Source organism: Trematomus bernacchii, unplaced genomic scaffold (genome assembly GCF_902827165.1).
Source record: "Trematomus bernacchii unplaced genomic scaffold, fTreBer1.1, whole genome shotgun sequence".
NCBI classification, from domain to species: Eukaryota; Metazoa; Chordata; class Actinopteri; order Perciformes; family Nototheniidae; genus Trematomus; species Trematomus bernacchii.
Window position 1 is genome coordinate 11,385,712 of NW_022987705.1, and position 21,235 is coordinate 11,406,946.

Genomic DNA, 21,235 nt, shown 5'->3' on the forward strand with positions numbered 1-21,235 from the left:
CATAAAAAAAAAAGAAAAAAAAAAAAAAAAATTATTGTAAAATTTAACCTGCTAATTATTGTCATGGATTTGAAAGCTGATGTTGTTTATTTGCTATGTTCTGGCTGCTAGCTCAGTGAATTATTGCCTGCAGTGATGGGGTGTATACCCATGGAATCTGTGGAATCTCAGCTTTCAGATGATGTGTTGTTTGTGCAGAAAGTATAATTATAAATGATCATTTTTGTGAGTTATGAGCAGAAATAGCATTAGTCCGTATTTGCTAAGGGCTCATTGAAAGGCTTCTTGTGGGAATTATTATTATTATTATTATTTTTTTTTCGTATAGTCAGTTAGCTGAGTTTCTTCCCGTCAGCTGGGTGTGGAACATTAATAGTTTCATAAATGACACTTCAGAGATCACACTGGTGCTAGCAGATGTAGCATTTTCGGACCCTTCGGCGGGTCCTTGGGGTTTAACAGGTTAATACCCACTGTATATTGGAGAGTGGGTGATGCCTGTTTTTTGTCATGCTTGGCTGGTGATCTGAGAAAAGTTTGTATTGTAATTGACATAATAATTCCATGACTAATACATATAAAGCTGTTTGAGTTAATATATCTTTGCATCCCTTTTTCCTTCCTATAATCGTTTGAGTTTGTCAGGTGTAGTCTTAAGTCATTACATTTATGATTTAATTCTTATCACTGGTATAGACACACATTTTAACATAACTCCAACTACAACATCAAGTCTAAGCAAGAACTTCAACTTCTTAAAGTTCCCAAAGGGTTGCCTCCCACATCACTGTCAAATTGTAAAACAAAACCATGAATTAACAAACGTGTCATCCACCTGTATCCAAGCTGTATTAAACCTTTTTTAGATCAAATTGCTACAAAGAGTCATTTTGTCCCATTGGGGTTTGCCAGGCAATGTGAGGGTACAGCAAACAGAAAGAGAAACCATTGTCAACTAGAGAACAATGAGTTTGTGACACTATCATGACACAAGAACTGAACCAAATCAAATGTCAAAGAATACTGGTAGTTTGCAGCATGTTTGGTAAGAGCTTGTTGACTTGTAGGAAACTAACATTTTAACCAAAGAGATAAATTCAGGACATAAACTGTAAGACGGAGCAGCAAAGAGAAGAACATCAAGCTTCAGATTGTTTAATTATGTGGTTTTTAGTCATTATTGCCGAGTCACTTGAGGCAACTATCATACTACTAAGTGGAAAGGTCATACTGCACCATTTCATCTATACTAAAAAACATAAATGAGTGCACAGATGGAAGAAATGCATTCATGCAAAACCAGGCTACTTGAAACCACAACTGTCTGACTTTACGCTTCTGATCAAAGACGAGTGAAACAAAAAGCGCTTTATGATTCTTAACTGTCATCCTCAGCTGTAACACCTTCAGAAAAATACCCTAACCATTAACCGTCTTATAAATGCCTGGTTGTGCAGCCTTGAAGAACATCATATTCCAGCAAATAAACACCCATCTCCAATAAATGCCTGGTCAAGAGACTGTTTACGCTGCAGGTCATAAAACTGCTCACAAAACCACTCAAATGTGCCTGCCCTAAAGCAGGCATGATAACATCCGTGTAGATTTTTGCCAATGCAATTTAGATCTTTAATATTTAACCTGGACACAGTTAACTATAATGGTGAACATTTTACTTGTGCCTGTTATTAAGAAAAGGTTGGTTTTGATGTACAGAAAGAAACCCGATTTGCCTTGGGTTATAGATCTAACATATCTGTGGTTGATTCCAAAGCTGAAATAAATTAAGTTTTTATAAGAAGTTTAGAAAAGTAGGTAAAAAATGATGTCCAAATGTTATACATTCTGTTCCTTGTCTGTTTATCACCACCCGTCATGACTCTAAATCTTTCTATTTCAACCGTCTTTGTACAGACATGAAAATACACACATTATACACACCGCAAGTGTAAAACAGAAGTAAAACTTAGATTAATCAATATGTCTGGCAGGTACATTTATAAACACACGCAAAAAAGAAAAAAATTCAAGAAATCTAGACCGCAAAAGAATTAAACAAGCGAGTGCCTGTTTTTCCTGGCCAAGGTCAGGGTCCTTGAACACAACACAAGCCTAACGTGTCATCACATGGTATATGTCTCCTCTGACAGGGGTGCAGTGCTGACGGAGAGCACCAGAACGTCGCTCCGGCACTTCAGAAATTGCAGTACCCATAAGGAGCCGTACACATGCCGCAGTTTTTGCGTGGCTGTGTCTTTAGTTGTAAGCCCAGTGGCGATCTGCTCATCTGTCATACTGATCATACAGTCAATAACGTTGTTGTTATTAGCATCTGGTTAGCTAGCTATGCTAACGAATATAAGAAGCTTTTTCTCCAACCAGTGAGGTAAAGGCACATCTTTATATGATCATTATAGTTATAAAAAAACAAGAGAATAAAGTAAACAGGTATAAAATACTATATGACAGTAAAAAGTTGTTATTAATAAACAAGAATACAGTTTGAAAGGGGAGTGATTTGTAAAATATCCATAAAGAAAAATAAAATCTGTTTACAGTTCTGTTTCATATGGGTGTTGAGAGATGTATCCATAGATCTCTTAATGTTGCTCTCAAAGTGCACCAGATTGATGCTTTTAACTTCAATATTTAAAAGAAAATCTTCCGGGGGAGCACCCCCCTAGAGGAAGTGAGCCCCCCCCCCCCCACTTAAATCATGTCCACAGGGATAGGAAACTAAATACATTTGCACATATCTTGTGTCCATATCTTTCTGTTGTGGTGGTCATGCAACAACCGTGCACGTGAATGCATCCGCGAGTCATGGTAAGATATCTGGATTAAGAGGTTGCTTTTTCTCTGCACAACATGAAAGAAAGGCGAAAGGAATGGGCTGTGATTTTAGTATTTTTAAGCAGAGGTCAATCATTTGTACGGCCCTCGGAGGATGTGGAAAAAATTGAAATGGCCCTTGAGAGGAAAAAGGTTCCCCACCCCTGAACTAAACGAAAGCCCTGAAACTTCTGCTTATCTGCTGTGTAGTTAGAAACATTGATTGTGAAAAAGACGGTTTGTAAGCTCCAAAACACTCTTATAATTATAAATTAGGTTGCAAATGGCAATTCATAATGCATGAGTGAGAGAGCAAGTTCTCACCGAGCAGTTTAAGCTGTGTGCAGTCAATCAATACATATTCATCCTTCCAGCTGTTTTCCACCAAAATCAAGAGATCAACTTGGGACAAGTTGTGTGTGAACCTATTGGCATCTCATGAAACTTTCAGAGTAAGAAGTTGTAAGTTGCAAACTGCTCTGGATTTTCCTTTATTTTTACGTCTTTTGCTTTAAAGCTGATTTTAACCCATTAGAGCAGCCCACCCAAATCAACTCCCTGATGGCCAATTATTATGGTATTATTAACTTCCAACCAGCAGAAAACTTTACTTACGCATTGACTCTAAAGCCTCCCTGTTTGGGCAAGGGCAGCCTACATTTTTACAAAACTTTTCCTGTGAACAACATATTGCACATACTATCAATCTACTCTATGGTGTATCACTGGAGTTGTACCTTAGACGGATGAATTTGGCAAAAACATTGTATTGATCTATTGATCAATCTAGCCAGGGAGGTGAAACGGCAACATTTGCCGGTCCCTTTTTGCTACCAATGATATTAATCAGCCTCCATGTGGGAATGTATGTAATGGTGTGAAACAGTGTTCCTCCGAAGAATCATTTTTGAATTAACCAATGTACAAACAGATATATTTCCAGGTACTTAATTGCCAACATTACAAAAAATAATATCATGACAACAAAATGCAAATGCAATACAATCCTATTTCTCAGAAGTCACAACTCACAACCCTTCTGAAGGAGCTTTTAATCTTACATATAGTGCGCTATATGAAGCACTATTTGAGTTAACTGACTGCATCGACAGGCTCTCAGAGGAAGCTTTTAAATTGAACCTCAGAGGGCCGCGCTTTCCATCGAGTCCTGTGAAGTTAGATTTTACAGTTGAGTTGCACCAGTGTGTCATTGGTACCGTATAAGAGACCCTACTGTAAAATATTAAAGGCCCAGGTCAACTGGGGGCCCTCATATTGCTCTCATTACTTATTGACGCACACCTATCTGTGTGCAGCTAGTGAGCCTATGGGTGCGTTTGGAGAGACAGAGCGGAGATGGTTGACATGGGCAAACACTCGCCGGCGCACACACACTTTCAGGCATTCACACAGCCAGAAATAGACCTGAACGGAAAACTTACTGTAAATGCACACAGGGGTGTTCACATAGTGCAGCAGTCTCATAGAGTAGTGATATACATCATACAGTATAACTTTCCAATTACTACGCTGTGTGTATTGCATGGCCTATGTGCATGCTTGTTTATGATTGCTGCTAAGGTTGCATGTAAGCTTATTAGTGTTTGCAAATGTATGCATGTATGCATATATACGTTTGCATGCAAAAGTATGTATTCATGCACGATTACTATAAGTCATGATATCTGTTCTGAACACGTGTGCGCACTTTTATGCATTTATTTCTACTTGTGGGAGCGCACATATGCTTAGTGTCGATGATGAATGTCTGGCTGTGTGTGCGTGTGTGTGTTTGTTTATGTGAGCTGCCATGCATGTTCCTATTGTCTAATCTAAGTGATGCGAATTTGAGGTTTAACTTCCAGTGAATTATTTATTCCTGCCACAGCACTGGTCGGAGGGTCTGAAAACATATACCCCACATACTGTACACACACATCTTACATGTACCACACACACACACACACACACACACACACACACACACACACACACACACACACACACACACACACACACACACACACACACACACACACACACACACACACACACACACACACACACACACACACACACACACACACACACACACACACACACACACACACACACACACACACACACACACACACACACACACACACACACACACACACACACACACCCGAAGCAGCTATAAATATTTATCTTTCTCCTGCCTCATATTTATTTCATCCAACAGAGCTCACATCAGAGGGGCAGTGGGATGGTGAGGATATCCAGGGACAGAAAGCAGGAGGTGACAGAGAGAAATTGATAAAGATGGAGGAGGATAAATAGCAAAAGTGTGCAAGGGAGAGAATGGAAAGAGGTAAACATTAAAAGTTATTAGTGGATGAATAAAAACAAAAAAAAAACAGGTAGAAATAGAAGAACATTTTTTGAAGCTGTACCTTATACTCAAAAACTATTCATTATTTAGCTGTTGAATATTGAGTAAGGATCATAAATAAAACAACAGTTGGAAACAATGTAAGATTTCAATTTTCTTGAGGAATCCTGAAAAGCTTCGCTGTATCGGACACGAGTATAGTTGCAATAGGTAGTCATTACGAGAAAAACAATTAGTCATAATTCAGCTGGAGCCAAAAGGAGCATCTCTCTGAGCAGTGAATCTGACGGCGGTGTTACACAGTCCGGCTTAGCATGCAGCATTTTAAACAGCCGTGGATCTCAACAGGCAGTTTCTAGCAGGGAGTGGAGCACGGGGCTACCTGACTGTGTAAAAGCCTGTTCTGCCTTCAGCTCATATGGAGTGATGCAGCCAGGTTCCCAAGCAGATCAAAGCAGGGCGATGAGGAGCATTTTCACATTTACAGTGGATTTAAATACTGATCTTAACATTTTACTTCATTTTTGTAACCATTTGAAACTCCATGGTTTGATTCCAGCTTGTATTTGTTAGCTTTTCTGCCATAGCTATCAACATTTGCCAAACTGAAGTCTTATGTTTGCTTTCATTCAACATGTTTCCCTTTTAAACATGGCTTCTTATTGCTATTTCTTTTTAGGGTGTCTTCCTCAGTAATTTGGTCTATGTTTATGGCTTACATTTTAAATATGATTATTATTGAATTGCTTTTTGTTTTACTTTGTCTGGTACGTGTTCAGCCTTTTTACTTGAATGTCCTTTTGCCCATGAACCACTTTGCAACAAATCCATATCACAATATTTGAGTATCCGTTGAAAAACATATTACTTATAAGTGTATTGTTATGCGAGTGTAAGATACAGAATCTGGCCCTACAGTATATACATATGCATTTTAACACAATTTGTGTTGGATTTGCTGAGCTGCAGCTGGTCTGCTCTGAATGATCTCAGACACAGAAAGTGTTGTGTGTTTGATCATTCCTCAAAAAAAACTATACGTCCAAACAATCCCATCAATCAAAATGTTTTTTGATGTCTGGGAAATCTCTCTGGAGAATCCATCAGCATGCACGAACACGGGTCAAAGATCCTGCAGCAGAGAGCTCGTAAACTACAGCGAGACGCAGACTGCTTCCCCTCAGGAGGCTCAATACTCCACCGGTCACACTGGGAGCCAGCCAACCATGATTTCCAGGTCCTTCCTGAATCTGCAAATAAAACCTGGTCGGCTGGTAAAACACTTATAGTGTGGAATGTGGAGATACTGTATAACAGTAATCACTTCTGATGGACAAAAAAGGCCCTTGTCTTGGATCTCTTTGAGTACCCTGAAGCATCTTGGAAATAGACTAAGTGGAAGAAGAAGAAGAAGAAAGGATTGTGTGTTGTGGGCCAGTATTAGGTTTGGAGCAGAGCTGTGTGTGGGGAGCCAGTTTGACGTTGATCCAACAGGGTGGGTCTGTCTGCTGCATGACACGGCCCGTCTGGCCCGCAGCTAAACCCCCCCCCCCCCCCTCCCCCTGCAGTTATGTGTGCATAAGAGTCTAGGTGTAAGAGTGTGTGCATGCAAGCAATGTTGGTATTCATGTAGGTGATGAATGACTTTGAATGTTTGTGCATGAGTCTGTGTCTACATGTTAGTGGTGGTAAAGCATGTAAGTTGACATCACTGTGTACATTGACAGTGTAAAATGATATTTATATTGACAAATGTACTAGTATTTATATGTTATACACCTGTATTTGATCCGTTTTATTCGTTAGTGCGATAGGCATTTTGAAATACTCGATGGAAATTAGATTTGAGGTATAATCTGGCATAAAGCATCTCTTCTCTTTTTGAGATGAATGTGTTTTGCATGGTCCTTGTTCAATAACATATATATATAACATATATATAATAAATACGGTAATACAAATAACATATTTTAAATCACTTCCTAAAACTAATTTCTTTATTAAAGCCTTTCATTAATAATGCCAGTACTCGATGTTACTCTACATCCTTGTTTTATTAGATTTTACTTTCTTTTTTAAATGTTTTATATTGCTATTGTTGTATATTTCTCGGGGTGGAATGGGGATTGTTTGACCTGATATTCTGTTGCCGCCTGGACGGCTTGTTTTTTTATCCATGGAAAGTACTTTGTAACTATGTTTTGAAAAGTGCTGTATAAATAAAGTGATTATTATTATTATTACTATAAACTGTTTGTGAGAGACAGAGAAAGAGAGCGACTCGGTGTCTCTGTTTCCATGTCCCTGTCCTCTCCCTGACCCTACCTAACGTTGCGTAACACGAGAGAAGGTTTCATGCCAGATGAGCCGCTGGAGAAGGGTGCTGGAAGGGTGTCAAGAGGGTGCAGGAGCTTACGTCTAAAACAATCAGATGAATATTATGATAAGAAATGAACTGGGAAAAGGCGAGTCACCTCCTCAGCTGCCTCTCTCTCTCTCTTTCTCTTTTTGTTGTCTGTTCTCTTTTCTTCAACTTAACTCAATGCTCTGGCTATGAAAAGAGAAATTACTCTGGGGAGAAGCTGCAGGCAGGAGGATTTCTTCTTTTTTTTAAATTGAATGAATATACCGCACTCACAGACATGCAAACACTCTCATCTGAGATATTACACAAATCCACACCCTCAAATTCAGTTTACAAGACACGCCATTCAGCCAGAGGAAATAGTGTAATGTCTTCTTTGTCTCTGGAAGAATGTAGTTAAGTGGGACAACAGTGCGTCTGTGTGACACTGGTGGGTGTGGAGTTTAAAGGGCAAATACATTTGGCAGGGAGAGTGTGATACAATTATGGCCTTGAAGAGCCATTTGGGAAGTGTATGATCTTGCATCATTTGAGCAAGACCAATATTAGGCCAACAAATAAGAATGTCTATACCTCTACTGCTTCAATTTGTACCATTTGTTTGAATGTTTTCATGTGAATCCCCCATTAAATGAAAGTGTAACACTAAGGCACTGGACTTCTCCTTTAATATGATGGTGGAATAAGTACATTTGATTTAAAGACCAGACAAAAGTTCCACTTTTTTTTTTAAAGGTATGAATTTCAGTGAAAAGTGTGTGTATGGATTATACGATTAAGGAAGCACTGTTAAGCCTTTATGAAACTGTTAGTAATTGGCCTTTTTTAGTCACTTATATAGTTATCATTATAGCAGCACAAACTCAAGTTTAGCTTTATTATTTTTGGTTAAAAGTCTGTATCCTTATGAATGTACTAAAACATTGTACTTGTGTTCCAAATCCATGTAATTCAAAATGATTTGGTTTCTTAATATTTAATGCAGATCCATGATATCCACAGAATAAAGATATTCAGTTGTACTAGTAAAAACTAATTTCTACATGTTAAAAGCTGCAATTTGGAAACAACATGAAAAAAGGACGAGCTGCAGAGAATTGATGAAAATCCCAGATCACCAGTAGTAAAATGAGAAGGGGCAGAGTCATACAAAAACTGAAAATGAATAAACAGTGTATTATACTTGGATGATTATGAAAGAGATGAACTTAATAAAGAAAAGTCAGGAGAAGAGTCCAAGGTTTTTTAATGGTTTCTTCTGTGAAGTTGGATGCTTTCTTTTGTGGGATATGTGGATCTTGGCATTTATGGATCGTGGATTTAAGTCAATGCAGGCCACAAAAACTGTTGAATCCATTGATGTTGGCAGCCTGAGATGATAAAGATACAAGCGAGCCTCGTCTGTCAAATAGCGTTTATTTGTCTTCAGATGTAGAAAGTTATTCTCTTTAACATTTTCCTACCTACAATTTCACTGCACTGTGAATGCAAACCATCAAACTTTGCATCCAAAGCTTGAGTATACATAAATATTTCACCCTCATCCCTTTATTTAGCCTTAAAACTTCCTCTCTGCTCTTTTCAAACAGAATGCAGTATCGAGCAGAGTTTGTGGAAAGAAAACAAACAGTGAAACTGTAGCCTGTAGCCAAGGAAAACCAGCTGATGAGCTTCCCCCCCCCTTCCCCTCGGCACATAGTGTACCGACAGAGTTTACCTGAACGATATCAGTACTTCTCCCCCCTACCAGAGGTGGGAGAAGTACTCACATTTTGTACTTTAGTGAAAGTAGAACTACCAGTGTAGGAAAACAAGTTACAAGTAAAAGTCCTGCAATCAAAATGTTACTCAAGTAAAAAGTTCCAAAAGTAAAAGTAGTCATTATGCAGATCGGCCCATTTTAGAATAACATATATAATATGTTTTGATTATAATTATTGATGCATTAATGTGTTTATCATAGCTGGTAAAGGTGCAGCTAGTTTTAATAACTTGGTATGCTGCGGGGTTGCTTGTGAATGTTACTCCAGGTGTAACTAAAGTCTTATTTAAGTGGTGATTATATTTCATAGCATTAGTCCAAATCTGCAAAGTAACTAAAAGGTATTTAATAAGTGTAGTGGAGTAAAAGTACACTTTTTATCTCTGAATTGTAGTGGGGTAGAAGTGCAAAACAGCAACAAAGTTGACTTAAGTACAGTACTTGTAAATGTACTTAGTTACTTTACACCACTGCATCTGAACCTGCAGCTGAAAGCTTGAGGTGCTGCCCTCTGTCTGGGTTTGGCTTTCTGCAATACGACTTCTCAAATATGTCCTTGCCAAATTCCTACTTTCTCACTCTTAGGTCTATCCTTTTCCATTAAGAACCCTCCTTTTCAATAAAAAAAACATTTCTCTTCTATACTCCCTGCTCGTGACAGCTCAAAGTGGAAGAAAATTCATATAAAACACATGTTGGCTACTCATAATCAAAACTTTCCGTTGCACTCCCTCCCCTTAAGTGGACTGTTTCATAAGTGTACTGTTGTGTTCTGCTCTGAGAGCCTCCTGGGTGTGGGACTGTTGACCTGCTGGGCTAAATGTGCTGCCAAGTCTTTACCGTGAGAGAGAGGAGAGCTGAGGGCAGGGCACAGGACGGCACTGTGCCATCACAAACTTTGCCAACCTTGGCCGGAGCACCCATGTACCGACAGGAGGGGAAAAGACTAACAGCAATTGTTCGACTTAAGTAGTTATAGATGTGAAAACACACAGGAGGAAATGAGTAAGGAAAATAGATTATTTCGCACCTGCTTTCCCTCCGTCAGCCCCAGCTCTCAACCCGTCTCCTGGCCCAGACTCAGCCCTGGCATTTCCCCCCTTTTTTATCCACCTCTTCCCCAGACTTCAGCACCTCTCATACAGTCCTTAGCCCTTTCCTCTAACTGTAACACCCTGTCCTGCTCTCTGTGCTTCAGCCTGAGCCTCCACCCTGCATTCCTGCTCCTCTGGCAGTGACCTTTATTCACCCGGCTGAACATTTCCACAGCTCAAACACCACCTTTTGCATAGGCTTCAAACACTTCACAAAAACCAGCCAGTGAATGTAAATACGCTTTAACGACAATGGTAGTCCTCTGAAAAGGATAAAGTAAGGAGTAAAAAATGAGGGCTTCATAATCTTTTTCTTGGAATTTCAGTCTTGAGAGGGAAATATTACATTTATATTGCTTGTTCTTTTGGTGTAAGTGACTACATTATGTATTTGCTATAATAATTAAGTAAGTAAACATTAAGGCTGGGTATTATTTGGAATGAGCCAGTAGTGTTATTGCATCACCTGAGTTCACGTTTTAAGACCGAAAATGATCAGTTTTTAGAATAAGTTACATGAAGCAAACGGTTTTTGAGTCAGCTCAATTAAGGTACAAATCTAACACATAAAATAAAATACATTTCTACTTAACTCTACATGACCAACATACACATTTAGCATTTTTTTTTTATGTACCTTCTGGCACTCCACATTACTTATTTATATTGTTGACTTTGTACACGTTTTTTTTACCTGCCCCAGGGTAAATTATGAGTCACGACGTGTGGGGTTGCAGTGGTTTGTTAAAAGGTGCAGACTTCCCCAGCTGCTGCAGGGATTTGCACTGACAGTGAGAACCTTGTTAACACTAACAGCCTCTGGTTAAGTCCATCATCATATCATACACACACCTCTGCCACACCTTTGACCGGATGGGAAAACACAGACACCAACACACAAGTAAAAATAAGGAGCAACATTTAGCTGCTAACTTACACTATCCAATCAGCGTGCCACACATTGCTTCGACATGTTGCACACTGATTGGATGAGTGATGTGGGTTAAAGGGGGAGGATGGGGGGGGTTCGGGGCGACACTCAGGAGTGGAGGAAAGAAATGGAGAAAGCTCACCAGTGCATTAGGGACAGCACGGTGCAATTCGTTCCATTGGCAGCACTTCAAAGAGGAAGAGGAGGGGGATAATCCACCCCAACATTAGCCCGCGGATTCTTCCAACACCACCATCAACATGCACACACACACACACGTTTACACAAAAGCATCAGGCTGCAGGGTCTGGTCGCGGGGTCTGATTGGGTTGGGGTCTAGGGATGACGGTCTGGATGGATAGAGGGGATTTTTCAATTTGCCGGCAAATCAGAGATGATTGGAGTACTCTCTCGCGCACAGATGCACACTTGCTTTAATGCACACACACAAACACAATGCTTAACACACATTACAAGTCCATCTCCACGGACAAGACCAAGCGCTTGAACCCAGAGAGGGAAAAAAACATCTGCTCACAACACTGAATAGAGCTACAAATCTAGTAAAATGGATAACAAATATGGGTCAACTTTGAATGAGAAGGTACTGTTTTTTAAATCTGTGTGAGAAACATAACCGTAAGAAAGAAAGAAGAGAAAATGAAGTGGGGGGTTAAAGTGGGAAGGAAAGAGAAGGCAACTGAAGAAGAGAAATAGAGCTTGTATATATCGACAGCCACTAGCATCAGTAGCGGTGAGCTGTCAACACTCGCCCGGCCAATACGGGACCAATTGATGATCAATCCTTCTCATGGGAGACCTGCCAGCGCCAAACACAATCAATTCTGCTCCCTCTGTCAGGCCGTCGAACCATGCTGAAGAGGAACTCTGCTCGATTCGAAACAGCCCGAGATTCAAGAACTTGTTGATGTTCAAACGGCCTCAGAACAGATCACATAGTAATCATGTCGACGTCGTCACCCATGTTTTGTTCTGCTATTGTAGCATCCCTTATGGACTAATGAGATGACTTGTGAAATGCAAGATCCTTTTAAGTTCAGACAACATCCAGGGTTGTACAGTATAATAGCAGAGAGAGCACAATGCAAATACAAGTTGAAGAAGAGGATACCATTTTATAACAAATATTCACCAAGGGAGTGTTCCAATGCCAACTTGGGAGTAGTCAAGTGTCTTAATGTGTGACATATTTCTGGTCACTGCCAACTGTGCCCAAGTGCTTATTAAGATATTAAGTGTTTCGTAGTTTAAGGGTTTAACATGATTAAGAAGTTTTGATATAACTCTTGCTTAAGCTCAAATGCTTTGTTGGATTCTGTCTGTTGAAATAGTTATGGCTGCAACATACAGTATATCTCAAACACATTGAAAAAATGAATAACTGGTAGTTAATGTGTGTTGATATTGTTAGACATGCAATCATTTCAAAACATATTGTAGACATACGTATCTGAAGGTCAGTCGTACATTTCAAAATGACCTACAACTGCTTTTTCAGTTATAGTAAGTCATAAAACGTGCTTTTGACCGCATACTGCCAACAACTGGACTAGTCTTATTCAGTAGAATAGTTTTTCGATATCTCCAAATACAACTTGTAATAGTATAAGATAAGTATTCATCAAGTCTGGCTTAAATATACTGTATGTTGGCATTTGTCAGATGTGGGACACACTTACAGTAGTTACTTCCTGGAGGCTCTCTAATGCAGAGTTAAATGCTTAAGACTTTAAATATAGATATTAGGATACAATGCTACTTAATTTAGTATGAATTTTACTACTCAAATGTTTAAAAAGCTTTTAGTGTCCCCTACAAACGTGTGTTGTTAATTAGTCCTGTTGTTGTGTACTTTCTACTCAATTAAACATGTATAATACTGCCAGGTTTTCCACATGGACGAACAAGTAAACGGGGGATAAGATCAATGCAAAGACGGCTGTTTTTGTGGTGCTTTGCATACTGGAAGATCAATGTTGAATAAGGTATTATTTTCGACCGACAGTCTTCAATTGTTTTACCTTTTATTGATGGGATGAGTAGAGACTTTGAGTGGTATGGTTCACTTCTACTACACACATATCGATAAAGAAGAGGTCAAGAGGGAGAGGTGTTATGGAGTGTACGGATGCACTGAATGGTCAGGAAGTTAGCAAGGCCTGCAACGATCAATAAACCAGACCACTGGAGACCATTGTGGTAAGGCTTCAGTTACACAAGTCTATAGGAAACAAACACCTCCATAGAGTATTGTTTCCATCGCAGGGATAACTATATATCCATCATAATCTTCACAGCTGGCACACTGACATTTTAATCCAAATTATGAATTGGAACAGCCACTTGTAAAATGTTAGAACCCACATTTTCTGCTTTCATGGGAAATTATTTCAAGTTAAGAGGTGCAAAAATGTTATCTAAAAAGCCAAATTTACCCAGCAGCCATAGCATGCTGATCAATTGGTCTAATCAGAACTTATTTAGTTCACTCAGATGGTATTACCTGCTGAGGCTGAACGAGAAAACCATTTCTCTGTGTTTGTTAATTATTAGGGATGTCCCGATCACCTTTTTTTGCTCCCGATCCGATTCCGATAATTTGACAATCTGCCGATACCGATTTTTCCCGATCCGATCTTTATGCAATGCATTAAGAGGAAAAAAAAGGTAACAGATAACGGCTGGTCATCCAACGCGATGAATTCAGCTATCTTGGCTGTTATTTTTTTGGCCTTTTCACTGTTCTGGGGTAGTTTCTCTTTCCTTTTAAAAGTCTCTGAAGTGTCGGTTGTTTCAGTGCCGTTACCTGAGTGGCCGCTGTGTACTCGTCGTGTTGTTGTTGGTGGTGTTTGTATTAGATTGGTCATGTTGAACGTAGCTCTGTTCTTTCCACCACGCGGAACCTCCGCCTGCAAACATTGCATCTGGCTGTTACACTGCCTTCGCCTTTCAATTTTTATAATACTTCCAAACTCCTGACATTTTCTCTGTCCCGACTCCCGAGGCACCAGCTGAACGTAGCCTCTTGTTAGCTTACTGCTACTATTAGACACTGCGCCCACTCTGTTGCCAGATTTGAGAGAAATAAGCAACCAGGTCTATGAAAACAAGCCCAAAAGAAGCAACACATACATGATGTTGTGTAATTTTAACCCAAAACTAAGGCCTCAGGATGACTTAAGACGTGAACATGGTCATTTTTGTTTTGTAACATTAAATAAAATGTATAAAAATATTTTATTAAAAAAAAAAAAAAAAAAAAAAAATTCCGATCCCCAATTTTTTTCTCCCGATCCCCGATCACGTGAAAATCACGTGATCGGCTCCGATCCCCGATCACGTGATCGGATCGGGACATCCCTATTAATTATTCCTTTAGTTTGTCACAGAGTGGTGGGGCGTTTGGTTGACATGCAGTCACCTAATTGCCAAAGGGTGGCCTACTGAGAGCCAAATTACTGTTTATTAATAAGCTGGAACCCTACTAAGGAGTTGCCAACCACACCATATCAAATCACATGCAAATAAATGAAGGAAAACAGTATAGGACAAGAGATAATTTGGTTTTCGTTACAGTCTGCCGAAAGAAAGTCGATTTAAGCTGGTTGTTAGGAGGATTTGTGGAGGAAACGTTTTCATCACAGATTCTCTTTGGTAGATTAAGTGTCATAAAGTAAGCAAATACCATGGCATGTTTTTTAGATTGCGGTTGAGATATAAAACATTTGTCCAAACATCAGAAGCAACATAGCAATCTAGCTGCCTGTCCTTGGTAGGCCAGGGTAAACTGTATCCCCCTTACACCAGGGTTGTGGTAAATGTTTGGCTGTAGGCAGCGCGTGTCATTCAGATTCTGTAGGGTAGATGCAGGGTCAGAGAGAGGTTTTGAGGGCACCAGTGCAGAGAATGCCAATGAACTATCAGAGCAAACATGAGCCTGCAGTGAGGTTATGAGAATGGGCACAACCAATCCGAGAAACCAAGCAAGGAAATTGACATAGTGGTTAGCATTCAGCTCAGCTGCCAAGTGTGAGCTACGATCCTGAATGAAGTGGGGGAATACTTCTGACCGACCTCAAAACTGGAAGACTAAAGTTCTGGTTTATACTGAACTGTAGTAAGCATTTTTTTTGTCATTATTATAACTGGTGAATAAGCAGCTCCGGAAAGCAGACTAGAAGTTTCACGGAAGATTATCTTACATTTTTACTTTTATTGTTCATCAGTTTTGATTCAACACAAAAATGGTGTTAAAGGGAGAAATAAAAGTAGGGAGGGAATAAACTAAGGTGGGTAACTATTAGGGCTGTCCCGAATACCAATTTACGGGCTCCGGATATTCGGTAGTAATCAGCAGCGAATATTCGAATATTCGGCCCGCGATAGTAACTACTGTATGCAGTACGGCTAACTACTTTAATAATGTTATCAGTCAAAGCTACAATTGCTAGTATAAATACTGAAACACTCCAAGAATCCTTTCAACCAAGACAGCCCAAAAATATCAAGAACATACCTGTCAAATATGTTTTGGGACAATCCAAGCCTGAAAGACCTTTTCCTTAAGCTTCACTTCAATCAGCTGATTCTTCTGTTGACCTCTGACCACAAGTCAAAGCAGCTTCATAAGAAAGCTTAAATCAAACATGTTGCGTTTGATACATTTAAGAAAAAAAACTAAAACTGGTGTTTGATGACTATTCTTTACCGGTCGATACCAAAAGCCCAAGTATCAGTATCTTGACTGAAAAAGTCCAATCAGAGCATCCCTAGTAATTTACCTTGATTAAACAAACAAAATCACACCATTCCTAGAAAGGACTAAATTACAAACCCCCTATTACCACTAGTACTCAGAAATACACCACGCTTTAACATGGCTGATATTCCGTGACTACCACAGAAGCAGCTCCACTTGGGTTTAGATCCGGTAGGCAGTTCCTCTGTGTGGAAATCCCTCAGCAGAACTATGGAGTCCCTTGGCAGCATCTTCTCCCTCAAGCTACAAATAAAAGCCTTCCTCTACTGTACATGACATGCTGTTGCACAAACATCAGCATATTTGTCTCTGGGGAACTCCATGCAGTGGTGCTCAGCAAAGAGCTCATGAGAACATACTGTACCCTCGTTCAGAAAAAAGACAGAATTCCGTACTATAATAAGTTGGTAACACTCCAACTCACACACTACTCTACTAGTGGCTTTCCACATCCCAAGAGACAAACATACACTTCTGTGATCACCATCACCTGAGACTGAATTTCAAGTCCTTCTGTCCTAAATCAAGGAGCACACAAACCAAAGCACACCTAGAAAACAGGTCTAAAAAAGTAATATGTGTTGTCTTTCACATATAGTGAACAAACTGTCACAGTGAACACAGATCACAAGAAAAATCTAATGAATTCTGTGCAGTCGGTGGATATTCACTTCAACACTGGGCTACCATTTATTCAATCATTTCATTATGCCTTCATCCTTCAGGCTATTCATTAATTTAACTATAATATTAATGAAAGCAAAAATCAACTCTTTATGATACTGTCAATAATACTTTAAATGAACATTCTGAAAAAACAAAATTAGCCCTTAAACTCAACACTGGCTGGTTTAAGCACTGATCATATAATACCGGCATGTGCAAACACACACAGATAGAGACAATGGGCAAAATTAGCTCCTGTCTGAATAATGCATTGCAGAGAGCAACACGTGTCACTGGCTTCATAACAAACACACACACACACACAGATATTTTGGACTCACCCTCTCCAGGTCTTGTCGGAGGTGTGTGAAGAGTTTGAGGCGTCTGTAGAGGACGTCCTGCTCCTGTTGGGCCAGGTTGTCCACCTCGTCCCTCTTTAAGGTCATCAGAGGTCGGTTAAAGTTTGACTTCCTCTTCATCTTCCAGAACTGATATAAAAAGTCCACCTTGATGAAGAGACAAAATATAAATATTTATATATATAAAAAGCTATTTGCTTACAGTGGTAGTCGTCTTTTAAAAGTGAAAAAAGCTTTTGACAAAACCCTGTTTGGAAATCAGAGGGCACTTAATTACTCCACGTTCTGAACAAAAGCCTCTGATTTATCAGACAGTTTACCTGTGAACAGGGAGCACTTTATTTAATGCACTCGAGCCTGCACTCTAAATGCAACTCATCAATACCACATATAATTAAATTCAATTATTTGTGGAAGCCACACTCTCAAATAATATATGATTTACTGTGAATTTGAAACCCTGGGAAACGATCAGACTAATGTTGTGCAGGTAAATGTAGAGACCTAATCAAGTTGTATTTATTATCATTTTATAATATATAAAGCTCACATGGACAAAAAGTGCTCCATAGAACAGCCAATCACAGGAGGCCTCAGCTTCTTTTTCTTAATAGACAAAAAGCATCTACATTACTTTTAAAGTTTTTGCACATCTGTTGCCTGTTTGCATGAACAAGCGTTGCTATTCTGACCTGCCTCATCAGCGAGCTTTGTCAAGTTTCTTCATCATTATGCTTTATTTATGCCTGATGCCCTGACTAGAGGAGGTATTTTGTGTACATGGAGGTTTATCTATTACAGTGAATTACAAATGTATAGCATCTTTTCTACTCATTTAAATGTAAGACAAATCGTAGTTTTTGAGTTTAGAGATGTAACGATTGATAGACAAATCAGTTGATTGATAAAAAAACATTTTTCATGCAAAATATGGCAAAAAGTGCTGTTTTCTTCAAATATGGAGATGCATATTTTTTCTGTGTTATATCATAAATATGTTTGTAATTTGGACTGACAAAACAAAACGTCACTTTGGACTTTGAGAAATTGGGTTTAACATTTTTTGACTATTTTCAGACATTTTCTAGCCCTAATGAGTAATCTAGAAAATAAATCTACAGATTAATCATTCTAGCAGCCCTACAGTATTTCAGTTCCATGGCTTAACATACCTGGGGGACGGGCAGCCCCAGATTTTCGGCCACTTCCCCGGGCTCCACCAGTTGGTAAAACTTATCCTCCAGCTCCTGCAGCTTCTGTTTCCTCTTGCTCACTTTCTCCCTCTCCAGCTGTTCCCGCTCAGCTCGCTCTGACGCAAACATCGGATACAAAACTGACCTCTGCTCCGGGTCGCTGCCGATGTTTGGTAGGTGCTGATGGTCCGGCCGGAGCTCAGAACTGATAACTGGGTTGGTCCAGTCAGGTCTGGCTGCTGCGACTGCTCCGTTGATCAAGGAGGAACTGGTGCTGTGGGTTCCTAGGCTCACACTGGCCAGACTGGAGAAGCTGTTGGAGGTTGAACTGTTGCTGGCGGTGCAGCTGTGCTCAAGGCAGAAGGACTTGAAGCGAACCTCGTCGTTTTCTGCCAGGATCGTCCTCATCTCCAGGCCGTGGTCGAAGGCGCACGTCACATGGAAGGCCACGATACAGGAGGGCATGCAGCACTGGGAAAGGAAGAAAGAGAGAAAGTATAATTAAGATCAGAGACAGAAAAATAAAGGTAGTATAAGACAGACAGTGGATGAGAGATGATAAAGAGGCAGAATGTAGGGAGCTAAATGAGAGCAGGGAAGTAGAAATCCCATTTGCGTAAGGTAATTATGTGGTTCAGTAAAGAGACAAGCAGATAGAAATGCTTGATAGTGAACAAACTCTTTATCTTAGAGCCACTTCACAGTTTCTTCCTCAATTTCAGAGACACTCTGTCACAACTATTTGTTTTAAAGTGTCATTTTCGGTCCATTTCTTGTGTTATCAAGGTTCCAGTACAAGTGCATTAAAGCAGAAAGAGACAAGCCCAGTCAAAACAAACATGGTTCCTCCATTTCTGCTGACATTTGGGTAACTTGGGGCGGGATGTGTGAGTGTGAGTGTGAGTGTGAGTGTGAGTGTGAGTGTGAGTGTGTGTGTGTGTGTGTGTGTGTGTGTGTGTGTGTGCGCGTGTGTGTGTTTTTCTCAGTGCTATCCATTACAGGTCATACTAAGAGGCGGCCTCCCACTGAGTCCCTCCAGGCATGGTGTGATTTTGTGTGTGAGCCCTTGTGGCTGTGTGTTTGCTGTCACTGTGTGCATATACAGTATGTGCACATTTGTCAATGTTTGTGCTGGTAAGTGTGTGTGCAGGTGGATGATGGAGTTCAGCATTCAGTGGAATGGTGACTGTATTACTGTGTTGTTTATGAGCGTGGTGACAAAAACCTGACTGATACTTCTGGACTCAGTCTGGAAAACAACTTCTGTTTTCACAAACAACCTTTCCTTACTCCCTTTTCTGTACATACTAGTACACACTAGTTATGTCTTATCTTGTTAAGATAACCTTTAGTAGGAACTACTTCCTGATAAAGAAATGTTATTATGCAAACTAGACTGGTATTAGACCTCAATACATTTCCAAACGTTCCCAAAAAAGTGAAATGATATATACATTTATAAATTAAGACCATAAAAGACTATTTTTTAAAAGATTGTAGCAACTACCATAACCGAGTTGTTTAGTTTTTTTTTACCCTATTTCAGGCATTTGAATCTACTGTAAATAGCTGCCATTTTCTTGAAAACTGCAAAGAAGACACAGAAGATCACAAGATCACAAGATTAATTCTGATATAAACAGTGGTCTAGAAGAAAAGAATGTTGATGGAGTTGTATTTGTAATACATAATGTGCCTTAAAAATAAAGAAAATCGAAGGAGAAAGTCAACTCCGTTTACATATTTGTATCCCTTTCATTCTCCCAGAAACCTTAAGAATGCTTTAAGCTGATTGGGCTTTTTCATACTTGTCCCCTACATTTAGCGTTTAAATCAGTGCTGCTCATTAGCACTGTGTTCTGCCTTGTGTGTGAGGCGGTAGCTGATCAGTGAGTGTGTTACAGCGCCTGCCTCTCGCCACAGCAACAGGGAGAGACTCTCCCTACGGTAACACTGGCTCAAGGACTTGCAAGGATCTGCATCAATACTGTGAGAGCACACATCCTCAGTGCTGCCCAAACAAGCATCTGGACACACACATTCATATACATCCAGCACACATGCAAATACAGCTAGCGTAGGGACTTAGAAATCTGGTTCACCTTGAGGGCACTTTTAAAGCTGAATGGTCTGTAAGCTAATAGCTGTAAAGTGGTTAGTGTTAGTGTGTCAGCGGGAGTTTGTTTGCGTACTCAGCAGCATGTTAAAGAGGTGCCCCGGTTTCAAACGGATCCACACGCGCCCAGCGGGAGGCTAGAACTACGATGATCTGAGTGAGATACATTTTATGTGAGAGGGGTGTGTGTGACTGCGCTGAATTTATAATGCTAAACAATTTTGCAAGCACTTGTGTGCTACACTGTACGTCAAGTAGTTTGTGTGTGTTCCTGTAAGGCTTTTTTCAAAGTGCACATCTGTTCAGAATATATCAGTTCTTTTAGGATGTAAAGGTCTCATATTGAAACTGATTCAAACTTTCACAACTTTCATTCAAGCCTGGTTTTCATTCCAACACCACCTCCACATGATATACATCGAGCATTTACATGGCATTAAGAATGAAATTATGAGAAGATGAAGAAGAAGAAACATAATGAAGAGCAGGGATACTATAAACACAATATGGCTCTTGATATTAAACCACCAGCCTTTAGAGCCACATTGAACAATGAAAGTAACATGTCCGACATGCAGTGAAAAGCAGAGTCCAAAACTAATCATTTGGATACGAGATTGAATTGTGCAAATGTTCAATATTTATTATTTTTCAAACTGTTTGTATGCTAATCCAACAATAACAAGCTGAAGGCTAACCCAAGGTTTTAACCTAGCTTAATCATGTTGTTAAAGTGGATGTTCGAATGTAAGCAACAAATTTG

The 21,235-nt window shown here is 39.7% G+C and overlaps 1 protein-coding gene across 2 annotated transcripts in view; it reads right to left on the bottom strand.

The window, feature by feature from the left end:
* Positions 1-21,235, bottom strand: part of LOC117490629 (E3 ubiquitin-protein ligase Jade-2-like) — a 75,491-nt gene that overhangs the window by 49,769 nt on the left and 4,487 nt on the right. For both annotated transcript variants that reach the window (XM_034140388.1, XM_034140387.1), the window contains exons 3-4: positions 18,336-18,827; positions 17,146-17,310 (exon numbers count right to left, since the gene is read on the bottom strand). In XM_034140388.1, the coding sequence (XP_033996279.1) occupies positions 17,146-17,310; positions 18,336-18,827 (657 nt within the window). The remainder of the gene's footprint in view (positions 1-17,145; positions 17,311-18,335; positions 18,828-21,235) is intronic.